Consider the following 22,199-nt stretch of genomic DNA (forward strand, 5'->3'; position numbering starts at 1 on the left):
ATGACTTGGCCATGCAAGCCATGGCTCGGGGTTTTGTATATTCCTTCCTTCTGCTCAGGCTTTAGTTGCCTCCCTCAGAAAGCCAACATTTCAAATTATTTCCAAAGCCAATCAATGCAAAGGGAGAAGGGAAAGGAAGCACATAAGAGGACAATGAAGGTTGGGGGAACACATGAGCCCGTGACAAGGTCTTAACAGCAAAATCTTAGATTAGCCACAGACCAAGCCATTAAAGAAATTTGTCAAGGCATACTATATATGAATGGAAATCTTGACATACATCCACTACTGGAACAAGAAAAATATTGATACACTGAACTCCCAGGTTGATGAGATTTGACATATTTACGAGTAACCACAGGACTCAGCAGTTAAACATACTTTTGTCATAGCATTTTGGGCATTGTGGTATAGTGAAGTTTCCTAGAGCTCTCTGTTAGATATCTTTCTCATTTCTCATTCAGAGGAGCAGAATAACCATGAAACTATTTTTAAGTTTGCCATGCAGTGTAAATATGATAGAGTCAGGATTATTTGCTGAAATACTGAGGTCCAGCACAAGTCTTTAAATGAGCCCCTCAGATTCTAGTGTCACTGTGATCAGCTCTAGCATGCAATCCAGCTTCAGCTCCAGCATTACCAGGGTTTGTATATTCAGTCCTATATGGACAACAGACACTTGGGGCAGAGGCAACATATTCAGGGAAACTCTCTTCATGCAAGCCCATGCCTGTCTTACTGATGTTCTCCTTCCTGCAGTTGGCCAGACCTGCTTGGATAAACTAAATCAAAAGTAAGATTTTAATTGAAGAAAGTTACTTCAATCAGCTGTATTTTGGTTTTTTTCCCCCATTCTTTTCCCCTATTCTCCATCCCCTTAGGGGGTGGGTGGGTGTCTGTCTGTCTGGTTTTGTTTTGCCCATTCTGTCTAAGCCCTGGAATGGTATGAGCTTTAGAAAATAGTCTAACTAAATTTATAAGGGTAAAATCCTACATGTGTTTAGACAGGAAAAGAAGTCATTTTGGCTGAGGAGTTCTGAAAACTGTTCAACTTTCTACCTAAGCATGGACAGCACTATGCCTTAAATTATTTTGTTTTTTTTTTTTAAGTTATTCAGTATAATTGACCAAATAGAAGTTGGTTTCATTGACCTAAAATATTCAAAGAATTTATGACTGAAATCTCATTATTTTCACTCTAGAAATTATTGGAATTTGCTATCATGTTTAAATTTGTGTCAGACTTCTTTTAAAATGTAAAACAGTACACCCTAGCTATCTGCAATTCCACTTTAGTGTGCATTATTATTATAGGCAATTAGCCTCACAGAGTGGCAAAACACTGTTGGTCCTGAGTTGGGGTATACCAACAATGTAGTGCATTGGTGAAGAAACTGTTGTGCCAGTGCAATACCAACTGTATGTATATCAGAAAATGATTTCCAGGTTATATCATCCATGTTGAAACTGATACACTTGAATCAGTGGAATAATGGACTTGATCTAAAAATGAACTGGATGTGTGTCATGATGGAAATATCCCTTAAGTGGTCAAGTTAATGTTACCATTAAAGACTGCGGTGGAATAGAAATGAATTAAGCCAACATTGAAGAGAAATATCTGTTTCCTGTACTACCTTGTGGAATAGAAGTGGGCTGGTAGGAGGATTCTGACAGCTGGTACGTTGGCAGAGTTGGCATGGCAGTGGGTGGGAATCCACCTGGAATCAAGTGATTGAAAGCCATCAGTTGATTCGCTCCAGCTTGCTTCCTCCATCGAGCTCGACGATTACTAAACCAGACCTGCAAATAGTTGGAATACAAGAGTCATTAAGACAACAAGCCACATAGACATGTGCCATGGTTACATCTTGATTGGGTTAACATAACATGTGCTACATGGGACTATCTCTGAAAAGTGTCCAAAGGCTCCAATGGATACGTCAGAAATGATGCTCACAAGTATTTATTTAAAATTGTTATATACCATCCACTACAAGCATCTTGGGATAGTTTTACAAAAAAAGCAGCACAAAATAAAATGGAGCACAGCATCCAAAACGACCAGTAAATAAAACTCACCTTAAAACCTATTAAACATTAAAATAATGGGGAAATAAAAAGGTTTTTGCCTGGCACCGAAAGGAATAAAGTACACAGTTGTTTGAGCATTCTACACCCATTTTAGAAGAGCTGTACTTGTTATCAAAATTTCTGGTCTCTGCTGGTTATTACTTACAAAGCCCTAAATGGCTAGTGTTCAGCATATCTAAAAAGCCAACTCCTGCTCTACTATCCTGCTTGCCTCCTATGTTCTAATGGTAAAAGATAGCTACTTTGGGTGCTTGTTGTCAGAGGAATCAGAATGGGCTTCAGAGGAATCAATCAATGTGAAGCAGAATTTGGGGAAAAGAGCTGGGAAAGTGGGCCATGCCAAGACACTGAGATGAGAGGCCAGACTCCCCAGGTAGGCAGGCAGGATAGTAGAGGCGGACTCTGGGAATGACCAGGAGTTGGCAGGAAGGACTTGGAGCAGGGGGTTTTTCCAGACTCAGGTAAGTGGGGCAGAGCTCCCTATGAGGCATCACCAGCAGAGGTGGCCCAATTAGAAAATCAGTGCATGGAGAGGAGGCATGCTCACTTTCAAAGGCCCTGACCAAAGGGATGGTGCCAGGCATGCTCATAAGGAGAGTTCCTGGAGGTGATTACTAGATTGGGTTCAACAAACCGCTTTGTGCCAGCATAGAGATTCATTCTGGATATTTTGTACTTTTTGGTTAATAAAGAACTCTTTGCAAGGAAAGTGGTCTGTGGCTTTTGAATGAGCAAAGGCAGAACGTGGGCTCATGACAGTTTTACTATACTTTTGAAATGTTATTAATCACCCTGAACAATTCTTTATAATTGGTTAAATCTAGTTTTTTAATCAGTTGATGATTAACTGACGGGCTAAATAATAGACATATTTACTTATTTTTATTTATAATATTTAAAAGTGTGTTCAGACTGGCTAGTTTTTTCTGTTCATTCATTACTCAAGCAAGTGGGGCACAGTTTATCATTTTCCTATGATGCATCACCAGATTTATGAGCTGAAGCTTTCAGGGCAGTGGACATAATAAAAGCTATGTAATACTTTTATTCTGGAAACACACACACACACACACTCACTCTGTGAGCCCCGGTTCAGGATGTGCTCCAATCTGGATCCAGGCCCATGTTTCAGTATGATTCTGGGATTCAGCTCCCTTCCCAAGGCTGTTTCCTACATCTCCATGTGTATGCACACACACAAACACTATTTCCAGCAAACACCTACCGATCTACTCATTCTCTTTTTAAATTCTTTCCTTCTTGAGAGTGAACACTCTTATACTCACCATACTTGGTACACCATTATCCATGTCTGCTCCCAAGTATATAAACAGAGGAAAGGAACAATAAGATGGCAGTGGAGCTTCTGTATGTGCTCAAAGGCTTCTCCTGTCCTCTCCAAAAGTAACTATTACTCTCCTTTACATGCATGTACCTCCATTCAAATCTTACTGCAGACACCTAGCTGGTGCAAAATACAGGGAGGGGATCTAACTAATGAAAATGATCTGGTGCCCCAAGGAAGCACATTAGCAAACCTAAAACAAAACCCTGAGAGGTTAATGCTAGGTGGCTTTGGCCACAGCACAGAATAGTAGAGAGGGGTTATTAAAAAGGGACAAATACTCTTCATCTTTTCCATCTCTAGGCCATACTTCCTTACATAATATTTAGTGGGTGTTTCCCCCCACACACCTTACAATTGCATATATTTAGGGCAGTATCTTGTACTGCTGCTGCATGTCTGCTAATTCTGTTTCATTAACAGAATAGATCTTGAGTACACCAAGAACTAACAGTTCCTAAATTAAGCATAGGAAAGAGCAGAAATACTCGTTCTTTCAGCTTTGCTGACCAGCTCTGCTTGAGAATTGAGCATTGCCACTCATTTCTGGTTTTGTCTCATTTCAGAAGAATTTTTTTCTGTTTTTTTCCTGTTGCACTACCCTTTTATTTATTCCACTGGTGCAGAGGCCATGGCCCTTAACCTCCAAGAATATTATATAAGAACAAAACCACGAGGGTATGTCAGTGCAGCAACATGAGACAATGTTGACAGGAAGTCACCAAGTACACAAACAACAACGTGACTGCTTTCTCTCATCTTTTTTGTCGTGGGTGGCTGCAATGGCAGTCCCACCAGATTTTGTTCTCATACCTTCCCTAAGAGTCCAACCCTCCCTCCCTCCAGTTCAGATCATGTCCTTCCATCTTCTAATTTCCTCCTGCTCAGTTCTCCCTCCCTTCTTCTCTTTCATGGGCACTGAACCAACCCCCCAAAATTAAATAAATACTTCTGATATACAGCAGTACAGCAAAGGGAATACATTTTCTGGCTTAAATTAGACGTGTCTTTATCAATGCACCCGTCTTTTGATTTGATGCGTATTTGGCATTCATCCTTGTAAAGCCCAGACTCTGTTTAGAGGAAATTCTCCTCTATTGTCTTGCTGAATTCCCTTTTCAAACATTTTGCCTACTTGACTAAGAGATCTTGTTGCCTTAAAAGCACATTGGAAACTCTCTGTTTAGGATAAGGCAGTTGAACTGTCAAGGCCAATTTCACTAAGGCAAGCCTTGAGGAAGAACTGCAGCTTTGAAAGGATACCCAGCCAGCGTCAAGGAAATAGGATGTTGCCTTGTTCAGTTACAAACTACTTAAGGAAAAAATGATAACAAAGGGGCAAAATGTAAATATTAGGAATCAGAGATGGGAAAGGTCTGCAAGGCCATCTAGTCCATTCCTTGCAAGAGCTGAATAGACATGGCTGATTTGTCCAAACTAATTTGAGTGCCTCAGGTGATAGTCTCCACTTTCTCCCACAGGAGATGATGCCACAGCCTGCTATAATTTGTTCTTAAGAAAATATTCCAGGCAATAAGATTTCATTTATCTCATCTCCCTAGGGCCTGGGCTATAAAGAAATCCTTTCTCATTTAGATCTCTAATATCTATAATATTCTTCTAAGCAGAAGCTTTGACTTCAAGATATTGGCTAGCCTCTTAACAGCAAAAACTGATACTGATCAAAGAAGTGTAGTTTCCATAAGAGAAATATTGCAAACATTACTGAACTGAAGGAATGCCTCAGGCACAGAGGAGATTTGTAACAATTCTGAAATGATCCTAGCAGAACATTATCCCCTTGCCAAAGTCCAACAGAACTGAAGTTAATTCACGGCATAAATTCTCATCAGCATCCTTCTTTGAATGCTGGATGTTTGCAAGATGTTTGAAATTAAGGTCAGTATTTGATTTACATCTGGTAATATTGGATATCTGATCAATGACATTTTAAGTTTGGAAAAATTTGGGATTTAATAGCCAAAGCTATATAAAGTTTGATTGCCTCTATTTTATCAATTATATTGCTCAATACTCTATAAGATAAAATTTGCTATTTGTTACTCATGTTCTGAATGCTAAATAACGGTAACCATTTGTAGGCATATCTTGACAGTCAATGCAGAATTTAATGGGCATTACTTCTAAGTAGACCAAAATGTACAGGAAGTTCATGGAGGGAAAGTCTCTTATCCCAAAGACCCGCCAGCATTCCTCACACATTCTATATCCTAGCCCATATTATTTTGCAAAGAAAACCTAGCCATCTGGAGGAGTTTTGCAGAAATTACTGGTGGCTTCAGAGCAGAACAGGAACCGGGAAAGTTTCCTCCCATGAGTTCCCTTAAATTAATTTATTAATTTATTTACATATATTTATAGGTCACGTATAATTGCCGAGACCTTCCTAGGTGGCTTACAATGAACTTATCCGAAGGCCAAGCAGACATTACAGTAAATGTGTTTGTTGCAGTCATGTCTTCCCCACCCATTACTTGGCTTTTATACAGATGGCAGTCCTGTATTTGAAGAACTGCCAGAGGACTCTTCTCTATTTTGAAAGTATCCTCTATTTGAAGAACTACTATATCTATGTCTGGGTTAAAGATAACAAATTGTTATTCATAACAACTCATAAACTTGCTACCCTAAAATAGACTGATACAGGGCCAGACAGTTCAAACCACAATGGGGAAGCCAGGCTTAATGGCAGCTGAAACTGCCTTCCTTTATCCTCTGCTGTTCCTCAGTCAAAATGGACCAGGAGTTCTGAAGATCTGAGTAACCACTTTTATTCTTTGAATGCTTCTTCTTGTCTTTCTCCAAAGCCTTATTTTAGTCCAAGGACTTTGACTGAAAAATCTTATCTTGCTTTAAACCTATTCCTGCTTCTTTGTGCTCCAGTCTTTGAAGCACCTGTTCACATGTGTCTCTGATCATTTTTACCAGTAAAAAAATTATCTTCACTTCTTACTAGCACCTCAAGAATCTCCTTAAGCAAAAGTTTAAGTTTTCTGAAAGTTCCAAGAGAGGGAGGTTATACAGGGTAGTATATAGAAAGAAAGTGTATAGGGAAAAAAAATCATGCAGTCATGCTCCTGTTCCATCTACCAGTAGGCCATGACATTTCAAACTTCCTGCAATGTTGACCCTACACACACACACACACACTGACTCTCTCCAAGCACAACAAGAAGCACAGGAACTGGAATACTTGTCTAGTTAGGAGATTCTAAATGATGCTAACATTGTATTCCCATAAATGGGGATGGATCCATCTGACCTTTCTATGGGTATTACTGATGTAGCCCATTCTGAAAATGGTACTGGAGAAATTATACCTTTCTTCTATATGTCTGATTCTGCTACAACCTTTCTATGAGGGCACATGGAAGAGATATGGCTTTAAAATATTTTGGTCAGCTTCCTTCTGGAATATAAATTCTTGCTTTAGTCCTTCATGGATTAAAGCTCCAGTTCTCCTTGGCATTCTGCAGGATTAATACCCATGACTTCTTGCATAGCTAGCCATGAAACTGGACAATGTTTACCAAGTCCATTCTACATTCTTTCAGCCAATTTTGACCAAGCAAGTTTGACTATGTTCTGCTTATTACTGGGACATGTAAACCCCCTGCTGTCCCTCCTATTGTATTATTAATCATTGTCACCGAAGCCCTTGTAATATATCTCTATTCATGCATAAAGGTGTAAAGTTACTCTGTACAATTCCACTTGCTACAGCACACAGAGCAGACTACTTCCTCTGGACTTTGCTCCTCATCAAGGTAGAAAGATTTGCACTCTCTTCCTTTTTATCTGGAAAAATATCATACCTTGTTGTGCTTTCTAGTAGTCTCCTCTATACTTTGAGTATAGAGGAATAAATGCTTTGAATTAGGAACTATTCTACTATTCCACAGTAGAAACAACTTTCCCAGCTTTTGTTTATGGATTCCATTCAACTTTCCCTAAAGTCTAGATGTAAATCTTTTTAAGTTTCTCATTTCTGGTTAAATTCATTGTTTTAGCCCAGGTTAGATTTTCTTCTGCCAGAAACTGCCTTTGGATTTCTCCATTGTTCACTCCACAACCAAGCTTGTACCTCAACAAGTCCTAAAGGCCACAGCCAGAGGACCAATATTCAGTTACCTTTTGGTTTCACTAACATATGTAGTAATAGATTAACCTTCTGTTCTCACCTTTTTCTGGAATAGTCTACAATAATGATAGATGTGTTAGAGTAAAATGTTTGCTCTTTCAAAGTTCTGCTAAACCTTTGTTTCCTGGCTTGTATGGTTCTAAGAAGCTCCTCAAGGGTATGCTTTTTTCCCCTCTCAGATACTAGGAAAGATGGCTTTTTGATAACAAAACCTCATTTTGCTATCAAACACTGGCCCCATCTTTCAACATATTATTGCCAGACTTCATTTTCTGGCCCAAGCTCTGCCTTTTTCCTTGTTCTGTTTTTCTCACAGCCAATTTTACTAGTAACATATTCTCATATAAAACTTCAGTTTATTTTTATGCTGCTGACTGATGGAATGAGGTTAGACAGAGACTGAAATTAACTAGAAAGAAGAATCTAAGGGTAGAGTATAACTTCAGCCCATAATAACGATAGGCTTTAAATTTAAAGCACATCATGGTCAGATTGCTACACATAAAATCCATCATTCCATCTTGAAATGTTATTGCACTCATTGTATATTTATTTCCTAGGTTTATACATTTTCCACCACAGCTCTAAAAAAATCCACAAAACCCTAGCTATCCCAAGCAGCATACATTATTTTTATTTATTTATTTATTAAATAATAAATAAATAACACATTATGCAAATTAAATGCCTTAATATATAGTTGTATAATTTCTTCTGAGTGCAGCTTAAGGATTTTGTTAGCACAGAATTAAAAGGCAAAGACTGGCCCTATGGTGGTGCAGAGAAGCAGTGATGGTTGAACCAGCAAAACAGAAGGTAATCTCTGTGGAACCCTCTGCATCACTTATGTAAAGTATGTAAAACTTTAAACAGGTATCCACACTTAGTCCACTTAAATTCCAGTTCATCTTTAATTACCAAAAGGCACCCCCACCCCAACCCTTGCCAGTATTTTAATCACTGATTGACTGGGCTTTCCTCCCACTCCATGGCGTTTTAAACACAAAAAGTCCATATGTTCAACATAGTAGGGAATTTGCTAGGCTGTAGATCACAGAAGTGAGTGTGAGACAAGATGTGTCTCAAGGGAACCCCAGGAAGCCATAAGGAATGTAAAAAGTCACAGGGTTAAAGCCACATTAAGACAGCTGTTATGTTAATGAGACTTCTGCTTTTCTTGTAACTGTGGGTCACTGCTTTAGAAAAATATGAACATTCATTGTTGCCTCTAAAGCTCACATGTTCCAGAAGTGCAGAGACAATGAACTAAAATGGATACTTCTGATTAACTGATTTTTAAAGGCCAAAATAGGGGTAATTTGAAGGGGGTGTCTTTCTTTCTTTCTTTCTTTCTTTCTTTCTTTCTTTCTTTCTTTCTGGCATAATCAATCTAATCATTGGTTCTAATCTTTTATAAATTTAATACAAACCCTTCTGGAAAATTATGGTATGAAACCAATTTGTTTTTCAATATGCAAACCTATGCAAGTTTAGAATAATAAAGGCCCATAAGTCCAGCCAGGTGGATGCTGGGAGTTGTGGCTTTTTTCCTGTCTAAACTTGCACAGGATTGTGCCTTTAGGCAATCTTTTAGCTAATGGGATTGGTTCTGTTTCAATATACAGTTCATACACATTTAATTCACCTTTAACAATCTATTATTATAGTAGTATAGATCAGGATTAAACAGACTTCTCACATGGTCAGAAGCTAGGTATACTGGGGGGCCTTGCACCACATAAGCTTACATATATCCATACAGTGGCTATATGTCCAGTATCCTTTGTAAATAGTGATTAATTATAATGTTATGGAGTGTGTATGTGATCAGGGAACACATACACACACCAGCTATGAAGCCCAGCTATGATATAACTTGCCATTTACACAGTAAACAAAAAACCAAGGGGCCAGCTCATCAGCCATCCCCTGCATCCTCCCCGGTGCTGCTTCTTCAGTGATCATTTGTGGCTGCTGACCAACCCTCCCACTCATATCCCTCCAAAAGCTGTGCTTGCTGGACAGCTGCACATGCCAGTATGGAACAACTGAACCAGTCCCCAAAACATACATTCCATAATTCTTTGTTTACTAACAATAGCCTGTAAAATCTCATTCTTCTTCACAAAGAAAAATTCATTTGTAGATGAACAGCTAATATAAAACAGCAAAGGTGTTACTGCTCATCCAGTCAATTGACCAAAACTGAAACACAACTCTTGCAATTAGAATATTCACCTGAACTCGAGCTTCAGTGAGTTTGGCTCTTTGTGCAAGTTCCTCCCGGGTGTAAATATCAGGGTAGTGGGTCCTCTCAAAAGCTCTCTCCAGTTCCTCTAGTTGCTCTGCCGTGAAAGTTGTTCTACTACGACGTTGCTTCCTCTTTAATGGCAGATCTGGCTCAGAATCTATGTCAGAACCTTCATCTGACTGTGGTGCTGAAGCTGGAAAGAAAGAAAGTAATTAATATTTGGCTGGCGGATGGTGAAAATCTAGAATTAAAGTAACAGGAGGAGGCACTGAATAAAAATGCTTTATTCTAATGAGCTGGAATTGTCCAGTGAACCAAACAATGAACAGTCTTGTCTGAGAGTGCCACAGCATATTTCATTCAAGTGACTGAATAATTCCCAATAGTTCCTTCAGTTAATATAGTCACATTTCTTCCTTTTGGAGTATCTGAAGGCAGATTCCAACTTCCTTGCCTGGGTTTAATTTATTCAAATATATTCAACATGATTTTTTCAGTGACCTTAAATATTTGAAATCTAAGGCATACAGCATCGTTGTTGCTGTAATTAGCCAAGTAAAATCACAAGGTCTTGCTCCCAAATCAAATACAAAAAGTGCTAAGAAATTACATGTTCAAAAATGCACATTCAGTCAGTGAAAGGGGTTTTCTTGTTTTTCATATGAGTACTAAAGAGGCTAGATCAAATCAAGCCAGAGCTTTCTTTAGAAGCTCAAATGACAAAATTGAGGCTGTCATACTTTGGGCATATCATAAGAAGACAAAACTCCCTAGAGGAGACTCTCATTCTAGGGAAAGTTGAAGGAAGAAGAAGAAAAGAAAGACCACATATGAGATGCATTGACTCCATCAGGGAAGCCATGGACTTGAGCATGGAAAAGCTGAGCAGGGCTGTCATGGATATTGCTTTCATTCATAGGGTCACCATAAGTTGGAGACAACTTGACAGCACAAAACAACAAACTGAAGAGACTATATTTAGCAAATGAGTCACCGCCAAGGCTTACATAGTAGGAGATGAATAGTATAATCTTATACATGTCTATGCAGAACTCAGTCCCACAAAATTCAGTGGTGCTTATTCCACTGGTAAATCGGTATAGGATTGCAACTTAAAATGGATCCACTGGCTTTGAAACGGTTTGTTTGCTGTGAGTTGCCTCAGTAGCTAGTAAATTCCATTTGTGTTCTTCATCTTCAGTACAATAAGCATATAGCAAGCTAGAAAACTGGTTTTAAATCCTTGTCCTAAATAAGTATTATTCACACTTGGTACCTATAGGTAGTCTTAAACTAGCTTGAACATCCTGGGGAAGAGGTCATTACCCTGTATTTTTATTTTTACCCCACCCTTCCTCTAAAAAAGTCCAGGATAGGATACTCAGTGCCATTGATCTTCACAAAATTGTGCATGATAGGTAAGTTTGAGAGAGTATGACTGACCCAAATTGCCTAGCAATGTTCTCGGCTGAGATATGGGACCTAGGTCTCAGTCCAACCGTTATTTCACAGTGGCTCATCTTGGTTGTCTGCTATCCCTGTTTCTGGACCCTGCTGATGGAGAGTGAAATGGAATCCTTGCAGAAGTTAAAAAAAACTGGATGCAAACATTGCTTTTGATCACCAAATAAATACAAAGAGGCAGAGCATTGCACCCAGAGAACTTAGCAGCGGCTTCCCACTTGGTACAGCTATGTAAACAGAAGCAAAATTGATTCTGGAGTGTATGTTTTGCAAGAAAAGCATCTGGTCTATGAAGTTCAGTCAAAACACAAGAGTAGCAAAAGTTTTAAGACTGAACAAATGTAGCATTATTCTTAGTGAACATTCCAGATGACATTCTGTTGTTTTTAGCACAATAATTACACAGTTGTTACTCAATTGTTTCCCTGGATTCAGTCATTGATCCTCAAAGCAATGTTTCTGTGCTTAGAAGGATTGTACTTCCTTAGCATTCAGACTGAAATAATTTCTTCCAGGGAATTCATTCCCCTTTCCCCACTGGCCACTCCCAAGCTCTGACCACCATTGGTCAAGAGTGGTGAGCAGCCAATGTAGTTTGAATTCCCAAGCAAGGATTTAGGAGCTGATTGGCTGCATCTGACTAGCTAATACAGATTTTGAAAAATGTATGTGCATGACTCTATGATATTAATCAAATTATTATTGGTCTCTGTATCTGCCTGTTATTGTAGTAGATTTTGCTTTAGTGGCTTTGTTTAGTGGCTTTATTTATGTACCTGATGATTTTAAGATCCTAGGAGATGAGAGGGGCTCCCCATAAGAGTGATTATAGATATGAGGAGATATGACATTGGGGTTCAAAGAAGCCAGGTGAAGCCAGCGTGATCTGGCATCTTTCATCTGTTGCCTCTTCTGTCCTTTCCCCCATTTGGAAAGAGTCTCATAGTCTTACCACCCTTCCAGTAGGTTCTGTTATTTAATCTGAGCTTGATCCAAAATAAACCCTCTGTCATCCATGGTTTTGTCATGCACAACAGGGTCAACCTGACTGAGGCCTGGGAGAGAGAGCTACACTACAGCCTCTCCCTTACATCAGAGAGCACTGCAACAGTATTTCTGCAAAATGCATTTACCACTATTCGGACACATGCTGCTGAGTACAGCACAGTTTCCACTGTGCTGAAAACATGATCTTGTGTCTCACACAGATGCTGTAGTTGGAAAAGTAGGCATTGGAAGGTGATTGCACAGGGAAATGGCCTTAAAAAAAAGGTTGGGTTTTTAAAAATATTCCATTCATTAAGCTAAGCACATGTGGGGAGGAGTAAATCAGCAGAGATTATTTTTAAGGGAGAAAAATAATCTGCCCCCTCTTAAACAAATTATGGAAAGGGAGGTGGAGAGAGAGGAGTGGGAGCCTGTGGTGATGCTTGTGGCTTGTCCTCTGCTTCCCATGGAGTGAAGCCACTGGGATAAGTAGTCCCATTTCCCTTTACCCAAAAGTAATTCCCAAAACCAAGTGCAGGTCCTCTCCCTAGAGTAAGCACCACTGAAGATGATGTGTTTTGCTTCTGGGCAGACAAGTGCATGGGCTTTTTTTCAGCTAGCTGTTCACAAGACAGAGAGAAGGAAGCTGTGATGAGGAGGATGAAGGATGTGGACCCACAAATGAAGGCCCATCTGCCTTCTTTCCTTCTCAGAGAAAATTTGCTGCTCGAAGCACCCCTCCTGACCAGCCCACTGAAGGCATTTTTCTTCCCCTAATATGCTGCAATATGCAACTTGGAAAAATGCAAAATATGGAAGCACAGTGATATAGCTAGGATATAACAGCAGAAGTAATACAAAAGGGGGGCAGTCTGGGGTGGATGTTGTGTGATAAGGCAGTGAGTCAGACAGTAAAATGCTGGTAAAAATGTAAGCTTCCCAGACAGCCCATGGCTATTGGGGCAGCATATAAATTGAATAAATAATAAAAATGTGTAAGGTTGACCCCCGTCCTGATTGGGTGAAGGATGTGGGAGAAACCCAGCTACTCTTTCCCCACCACCCCAAGGTATTGGGTGCAGTATCACCATGAGCTGCAGGCTTGGATACTGGGAGTTGAACATCCTTCCCTAGGTTTTCTGTCCAGTTGAATACTAATCTGGACCATTTGTAGCATGTGTTGTGCTCATAAGTCAAGTTCTGCTGATACATCTCTAATCTCACTGCCCAGTAATTTTTCTGCCTGTGTTTATGGATGTAACCTAGGATTTAGTATTAGGAGCTCCTGAGATAATTATCCACCCACAATATCCATGTTGTGCTGATCACCTTGTCCAGGGCATCTGATGAGTTCATGGCCCCATGACAGCTGGGGTCTCAGCATGTCGCTGATTCTGATGAATCCCAGCAGCTATGGCTGGCACTCAAGCCAAAGTCCTCATTGTTCTCTGGAATTGAGAGGTCGCTCAGTTGGCAGCCCAATTCATTCCCAAGCTCCCTCCTCTATGAAACGCAACCCATGTAGCTTTCTGTTCTGTGCCAGATCTGAGGGCAATAAAGCAATACTGTGTACAAGCTGAAATACGAATGGGGTGTGTGTGGGTGGGGGGGGGGGGGGTAATTACCAGTCCAGTCAAACACATTAGCACTTCTTATCAAGCCTACTCAATAGTAGCAAGAAAACCATTTGTCACCACCCTTGTATCCTCTCAGTGTCATACAATCATAGAATGAACAGTAGAGTTGGAAAGGATCAGAAAGCCACTGGGTCCAACCCCCTGGTCAGTGCAGGACTCCAAGTTAAACCACCCTTCTCAGATGTCTGTCAGTTGCATCCTGAATGCCTCTAGTGTGAGAAAGCCCACAATCTCCCTAGGTAGTATGTTCTCTTGCCCTGCTGTTCTAACAGTCGGATTTTTTTCCTGATATCTAGCTGGAATCTGGTTTTCTGCATCTTGTGCCTATTATTCCATGTCCTGCACTCTGGGATGAATGGAGAGATCCTGTTCTTCCTTGTTAGCCTCTAGCAGAGATTTAAGCGATCTGATAGAACCACTGGTAGCAAACTGTGACACTTTTGCCCTTTTCTGGGAGGATCAAGTCACTCACTTTTGGCTTGACTTAGGCTACACAGTCAATACATTACCGTCATAGAGATGTCCAGAACATTGTCTGGTTTCATTGGTTGCTTCTCAGTTATTAAAACTGAGAAGGATGTAGACAAGTCTTGGTACCAGTGTGCTTGACCCTTGCCTGTTGTGTACATTGAATTTAGAACCCCTGAAGAAGCCAGACTTGGACCAGGAAGATGTCAAGAACTATCGGTCAGCCACTAACATTTTGTTCCTAGCACTGGTTATATAAAAACAGCAGCCCCAGTCACTCTTAGGGCAAAACAGAAATTAATTTCCATTTGACTTAAGGTAAATGCATGTGGGGATCAAGAGTTCTGTAATTATACCAGAGCAGGGCCTGTCCTAGCTGAGTGCGGCAGCTGCCTCAGGTGACAAGCACTGGAGGACAAAGAGTGTTGGTGGGTTGTGGATGGGCAGAATTGTACGTGCTACACAGCCTGCCCCGCATCCCTTAACCTAGGATTTTGTCCTGTCACCAGTACTGAAGTAAAATTTAGCTGTGCTATCTTTGCACCATCTCTGCCTCAGGCAGCAAAATATCTTGAGCCAGCCCTGAGAGGAAAGATGGAAAAAGGGGGCATAGCATGCAAGTTTGGAGAACATAATGGGAGCATGGATTTCTGAGTATTTGTCAGGCCACTACGAAGGTGTATTCCTTGTCATGTTCCTGGAAGTTCCACAATTCAAGATATGTGACACACACCTAACACAAAATATTAGCATTTGTTCACAGAAGGTATAAGAATGTGATTTTTTCTTTTCTTTTTTTCCCTTTTTTTCTGGTCTCACTAGGCCCACCTCAGAGTATGTTGTTTTTTATGTGCAGTCAACCTGAGATTTGAGGTTCAAAATAGGACACAATTATCACAAAACTTGGGCACTGGTTTGCAATGGGGGAATGTGTAGACCACATCTGATATATCACTTCATATTTGTGGATGGCAGAGCGAAACAGATTTCCAGGAAAAGAAAGCATAAAATTGGTACTAAAGTTTGGCATATGTTTGGAAAAGATATTAGTTTAGAGGGAGGTTCATTGTTAACAGAACTGGCAAAGCAGAGTAGTGGATCCACCACCATATTCCAAGCTCTGCTGATTGACACCTACCAAATTAAAGGTGGGAAATCAAGATCCCGTTTGCCCCGCCTTTTTCTTTTTAAAAAACAACAGCTCCAGGCTGGCACAGCTGCGAATCCCAAGAATCAAGCCTCTCAGGGGTATGCACAAGTCTTTGGATACAGTGAATCCAATGCCACCAGTGTCCCATCTCAGACCTTTCTCCAAACACTCCTTTAGGGGCTTTTCCCCTATTATTGCTAGTGACTTTATGCCCACCTAGGCCCAGCAGGGCTGCCCACCCTGGCAGAGCTCACCTCTTACACATGCAAAATAACTTCTTTCTGCAGGCCAAGGCTGATGGAAGTCCACCTCTACAATATCCTTAATCTCCACCTACTGAACAGTAATAGCTAGTGTGCCTTGTGGTTAAAGCTTTGCAGTGAGACTCAGATACTCCATATTCTAGTCCTCACTCAACCATGAATCTTGCTTGGTGACTTTGGGTCAATCACTAACATGCCACCTAACACCTCACAGGATTGGAGAAGAAAAGGAGAAGCATCATGTAAACCATGGTTTCTTTGCTGGAAATATGGGGGGGGGGGGGTAAATATATTAAATACAAAAACAAATACATAACATAGGGGGTGAAGAGTGAACTGCCTGGCTGCAACCCTGTATTCACTTGTCTCAAGTCAATGGGACTTACTTCTGAGTAGTCATGAGTAGGATTGCACCATAAGCCCCACTAATTTAATGGGAAGACATTTAAGCACAATGTAAATCCCTCCCATGGTGCTCAGTTGGTCTTCAAAGTGCCTACCAGGTCATATATTACTCTTCTAAAAACATTCACCTACACATACCCTTCCCACTGCCCACTGACCCAAACTATCTCATAGTAGATGAAGAAAAGAAGAGTGTAATCAGTCTCCTAAAAGATCAAGTACAGAACAGCAGTCAGACTCCATGGGATTACAAATTCCTCCTTAAAGAATGGGAGGAGAAACCCATAAGCACCAACCACCAGTGGAAAAGCCATGAAGTTTAATTAAAGAAGGAATTACAGAATTAGAGAGTGTTCCTTTGTCCCTTAACCCCACATGACCTGTTTGGTGGCCCCAGGAAATACTTCATCCAAGTTAACACTATTATACACAAAATCTTTGCACAATTTCATAGGGATTTGGTCACATGGAATTCTGTAATTATCAGTTCCCCAAGGAACTTCATAAACAGGCATGCCTAGGCAAAACACTGAATCACAATTAATACACAGAAACATACTCATTCTGTTCATTGTTTGTCCTCTCAGTAGGGTATTTCATTAGAATAATTGAAGAAGCAAAAATGACAACCAATATATTTATTGCTAGTACAATGCAATGTACTTTACAATTATCTTAACAGAGAATTTCCTCTCCAGAGCTTGAAGGGTATTCATAGAGTAATGTTCAGTTTTAACAAATTCGTCTGCTGTTTGAAAATGGAGAAACTGAGAACTGCTTCAAAGGCAGCATCGATTTCCTCTTCAACTATACCTATTAATTAACATTTTGCCTTCCAGTTTTTTTGTCAATAGCTGTGGGTGGAGTTCATACACAACTAATCAGAGTAACCTAAAGTCTGGTGTTATCTCTGGGTTAATGGTGCTGTGTTCTAAAGCATGTACTGGCTGCAAACCCAGAACCTAAAACAACTGTTTTCTGACATCGAATACTGGAGCAGCCTGTTGCCCACTTTCTGATCTGATGTATTCTTTTTATAGTGAATTTTTTTCACTAATTTCTATTGTGTTCCATGAAACTGGACTGACACTATCCCAATATTTCATGCATCCAGATTAATAACCAGGAGTAGAAGTTTTCAACATGTGAGACCAACTTTGTTCCACTTCCACTGGCTGTCTATATGCATCTGAGCCCAATTCAAGATGTTTGCTTTAATCTATAAAGTTTTACATGGCTTAGGACCAAAGTAACTGCCTGAGCACCTCTCCCAACTGCAATCTGCCTGGATGCCATGAGCAGCATCTGAGACTTTCGTCTGAATGTCACATTCGGAGTGGGAGGGGAGGGTCGGAGGGTAGCAGTGAAGGTGAAGACCTACTCAGTGGTGATTCCCCCAGCTATGGAATGATCTCCCCAGTGAAGTCTATCCTCCACCAATTCTATCATCCTTTTGACACCAGGTTAAGACAACCCTCTACCGTTTAAAGGCAGTGGCTTGATGGGGAGACACAGGTTAGGTGTTTTTCATGCCTCTGCCCTAAATATTGTTTTCGTTGTTTAAGAAATGCTAACTTTTGTAATCTGGGGAAAATATGATTTAATTGTGTTAGAGTGCTGTTTTAGAAGTTGTTGTAAACTGGTCTGAGTGCTTTGGGTATAGGGTCATATCAAAGCAGCAGCAGCAGCAGCAGCAGCAGCAGCAACAACAACGTATCTCTACATTGTTTGCATGTTGCTGACATATGCTGAATTGTAACCAGTACTGTAGTTTCCCTGCAAGCAGCACTGATCTGGCTGGCATAATACAGGACCTTACAAACTGGCTAGTATGTAAGCAATTTTGAAATGCCGTATGCTAATAGTGTGAAATGTAATGAGGGTAACTAACCCTAAAGCTAAGGCACCTATTTCCCTATGACAAATGTTGAAGAGTATGTAGCCGGTCCATTGGCTGCTTTCTGATATGATGCATCTTTTTTGTAATGCAATCTATGTGAGTGACCTCAATCATGTTTACTCGGGTGCAAGGCAGGAGGCGTGCAAGTGAGGCTGATACCCCCTCACAGGCTCACAGTAAATGACAAATGACACTTTCCTTTTGTGAACTTTGGGATTTTTGTTGACTTATTTGGCGGCTTTTGTTGAGTCCTTAGAAATGGCCTGTGGCTGAGGCTATTCGACCAATTTCCACGCTCCATCTGTGGTATCCATCAACAGGGCCTTTTACTTGCATTCAGGCCTCTGACACCTGCCTAGCAGGATGCAGGAGACACAAAGAAAACTGAAGTGGATGAGAAGGGGGGAGATTGTGGTGTGTGTGTGTGTGTTTAGGGGAGGTTGAACTGGATGCTCTGTAGGGGTTAATCCATGTCTCTTCAGTCCAGAGACTTCAGCACCTGGAAGCTTCCTTTCAATTTTTTTTTTATTTTTATGCCCCCTGGGGAAACCAGATGAGTTTCAAAATGTTAATATATGACCTTAGCATAAAATACACACAAACACAAATACACCTATTCACAACACACTCCAGAAAATCTGCAGTAGGGACAGGGCTACTTCCAATAAATTACAATCAGGGTAGACACTACAGGCAGCAAGCAGTGTAGCTTTATGTTGTTCTTAGATCCTTGTTTGCCTTAACCAAAAGGTTTTACCAGATGCTATTTTAACTTTCAGCAGTGGGAGAAGGAAAGCGAAGAAAAGCCCTTTATTGCCACTGGAGAATGGGGAGCAGGAACGGAACGGCCCCTGAGCCATTTTGCAAGCATTTCCATTTAAGGGAAACATGTTCCATTGGAATCTTCAACATAATTAAGAATTTAGAGCCAACTACTCGGCACTGCTGCTTTCTAAGACAGATGCTGTTGCTTCTACTTTTTCCTCCCTCCCTCCTTTTCCCCCTTGCCCCTCCTCCCACCAGCAATACTGTGCGGTTCCTCTCCTCGCCTGCTTTTGAGAGCTCAGATTCACAGCAAGAGGTCATTAAAAAGAAAATAAACCCCTGCCAGGTCTGGCCTAATCAAAATAGTACAAATAAATTCTGACACTTAGCAACTCCCCAAGTGCTCTCAGGCCTGAGCGGAGTGTACAGATTACTTATGAATATGGTAGGCAGCAGGAGACAAGTTCAGAAGGTCTAATGTCAGTATGCAGCCACCTGTGCATTGTGCCAAGCTCCTCACACAACATGATTCTATATTTATTTAAGATAAGAACTAGCAAGTCACTTTGTGGCAGCACACTGAACACACACTTTTGTATGTGATTGGGTTGAATTCCTCTCGTTGGACGAGCCTTTCAAGGCTGTTATTTAATCCAGCACCTGTATGGTATTCCTGTAATTTAATTACATGAATTTGTGGCCTATCAGATGAAATCCTCCATATATTTGCTCAGGGATAAACTGAATATTATCATCATCATCTTCAACATCAACAACAACAACATTTTTATACACTCATGTCCAAAGCTCTCTGGGCAGTTTACAACAATAATCTTAGAATCATATAGCCAAGTCACCCATCCAGATTCTGACCAGGCCTGACCCTGTTTAGCTTGGCAAATCAGGCACTTCAGGCTATATGGAAGCTGTGAAGTGCATTCCTAACAAACATATGCAAGCTCAAAAATACATCTGACAACAGATCCTTTGGAAGACTCTGCTGCTGATGCTTTGTGCGTTCCTTTTATTATATACATATACTTAACAAATAGTACTAGTACCATTTTGCCTTTGTAATGAAACTTTTAAAAAGAAAATGTAAGTCATGGAAAGCAGATGGAGGCAGGTACACCTGTGCATGGGTGCATGAGATGAGCAGTTTAGTATGAATCTGTAATTTCCGAGAGCTCAGATGGCTGTAATTCTCAGCCGCTTTATTTTAACATTGCCTGTTACCTAGACAGCACTGGTTTCAATCCATTGCAGTACAATCCAGTCTTGCACTCACAATGATATAGGATTTAAACTGGCATAGCTTCATGATCATGTGCAACCACGTGTTTACCTTTAACTACCAAAACTCTAAACAAATTGGTTATCTTCTGAAGTTTTATAGAATGCCAAAAATCTGAATACATGTACTCATCTGTTCCACTGGTTATTCCTTCCAAAGGACTTTCATTTTCATATATAGGTTTCTCATTCCATTTAGGCTCCAACCTGACTAGCTTCAGAGACTGGAACTCAGTGGTGTGCTTTTGGCCATCATAGTTTCAGAAAACCTGCCTATCTATAGTTTTCTGAGTAGGAGACATTGTAGACAGCACTGTCAAGTAAGGCATAAAATCCCAGTTACAGTAGTGAGATTTTATTTATCTGAATGCTAATTTCCTTCAGACACACAAGTAGGTAGCTTGTAGGTAGGCAGGTATCGTTTTGATGTTGCAAGAACACTTTGTCATCACTCTACCACATGCTGAAGGATAAAAGACTGGATACCACCTGTAATCCAGACATGTCAGCTGGAACTGAAATGTAGAAGTGATCCTGTAAAATTTTTTGTAACATGATCATCTTGGCTGCACTGCTGAAAAACCTGACTTTTTTGTTTGTTTGTTTGTTTGTTTGTTTGTTTGTTTTGCATTGCCTCAACAACCCGGCATATGCTGGACTGATGTTTCTGCAGTTTTGGTGGGGCATATTACAAAATGTATCAGCTTTGTCTTCAAGATTAATATCATTTTCAGTCCCATTCTATGATTTCCTATTACTGTTTCAGCTAGTCCATTCAAAATTGAATAACAGCTTAAGGTCAGAATATGTTTCATTGATTAGTTTAGATTGTTGCTAATGTATTTTATTATATTTTTGTTGTTGTTCAAGAACTTATTGAGAGGGGAGGTAATTTAAAAATATTCAGAATTCATACTAGGTAATGGGCCAAACGTGTTCAGTCATTAATTAATGACTGAGCCTTCTTCAAGAGACAGTCCACGCTGCATATGTTACAGTAATCAAAGATGATTAATCAGCTTATAAACAGCTAAGATTATTTTTAATCTGTGCCCACTTTATGTGGAATGCCCCCTTGAACAGTGCCTGGAAACCAGTTTGTTATCTGCCAGAGTGTTCTATGCACTGTATGGATTGCTGTGGCCAGACCTGCCTTCTCCAAGAAAGGACACAAATGCTGCACCAGCTGAAGCCGGGAGACAGCATTCTGGGCTGCTATCACTGCCAGCTTGACCCTCCAGGATCATTACCTAGGGACACCTCCCATGCCTGATCCTTCTGAGGGGCTGCTGCCCAGAACAGGTCACAATCTCCATTCACATATGGCAAGTTTTTCACAGGTCACTGCTGTGTTTGTTGAGTTTGGTGAGTGTATTTCCAACCACATTGAAGGATCACCTACTATGAAAAAAAGAAATCTATTCCTCTGATAGAGATCTGCCACGTGGAGATATAGCCAATACACAGTTTTTCCTAGTTACTCCCATGGATGGAGAAATGCCAATACTTTTATTGTCTGCTGATGCGCCTGACACTAGGGGCAGTTCTTGACTACTGCTTCCAAGATTTTACTGAGGTGTGACCACAAAATATAGCTATAAGCCAAGCTTTACATGGCTATACTTTGTCGATGTGCTGGAGGCAGCTCTGCCAAAACTTGCTGTCATCTTTGGGGTGGCCAGATCCATCTTTTCCAGGCAGGAACACAAATAGTACAGCATACTGAAGAGGCCTGCTTCAGGAGCCACAGGAGTCTGAAGACGGGGATTAGCAGCTGAATGTTCAGCAAGTCCTGCTTCAAGTCTTTGGCCTTTGTGCTCTACTTCAAGCAGCAACTATGTTGGGCCAACACTAGCAGGTCGCTAATTCTCTATATTAAGTTCCATACTCCTGATTGGAAATTTAAGTGTTTTCCTTGATTCTGTTGTATACATTGAACTGTCCAGGATTCGACAGGATCTTATTTGTTTATTTAGAAGTATTTCAAAATTTAATCTCACCCACTATATCCAGGT

General features: G+C 40.5%; 1 protein-coding gene across 4 annotated transcripts in view; it reads right to left on the reverse strand.

Annotated features, from left to right (window-relative positions):
* PAX3 (paired box 3) overlaps nt 1-22,199 on the reverse strand; it is a 121,871-nt gene that overhangs the window by 19,900 nt on the left and 79,772 nt on the right. For 2 of the 4 annotated variants that reach the window (XM_044432904.1, XM_044432903.1), the window contains exons 5-6: nt 9,840-10,045; nt 1,638-1,803 (exon numbers count right to left, since the gene is read on the reverse strand). In XM_044432904.1, coding sequence (XP_044288839.1) covers nt 1,638-1,803; nt 9,840-10,045 — 372 coding nt within the window. The remainder of the gene's footprint in view (nt 1-1,637; nt 1,804-9,839; nt 10,046-22,199) is intronic. The other 2 variants (XM_044432905.1, XM_044432906.1) reach the window with 1 other exon arrangement.

This window comes from Varanus komodoensis, unplaced genomic scaffold (assembly GCF_004798865.1).
Source record: "Varanus komodoensis strain SLA01 unplaced genomic scaffold, ASM479886v1 scaffold25, whole genome shotgun sequence".
NCBI lineage: Eukaryota > Metazoa > Chordata > Lepidosauria > Squamata > Varanidae > Varanus > Varanus komodoensis.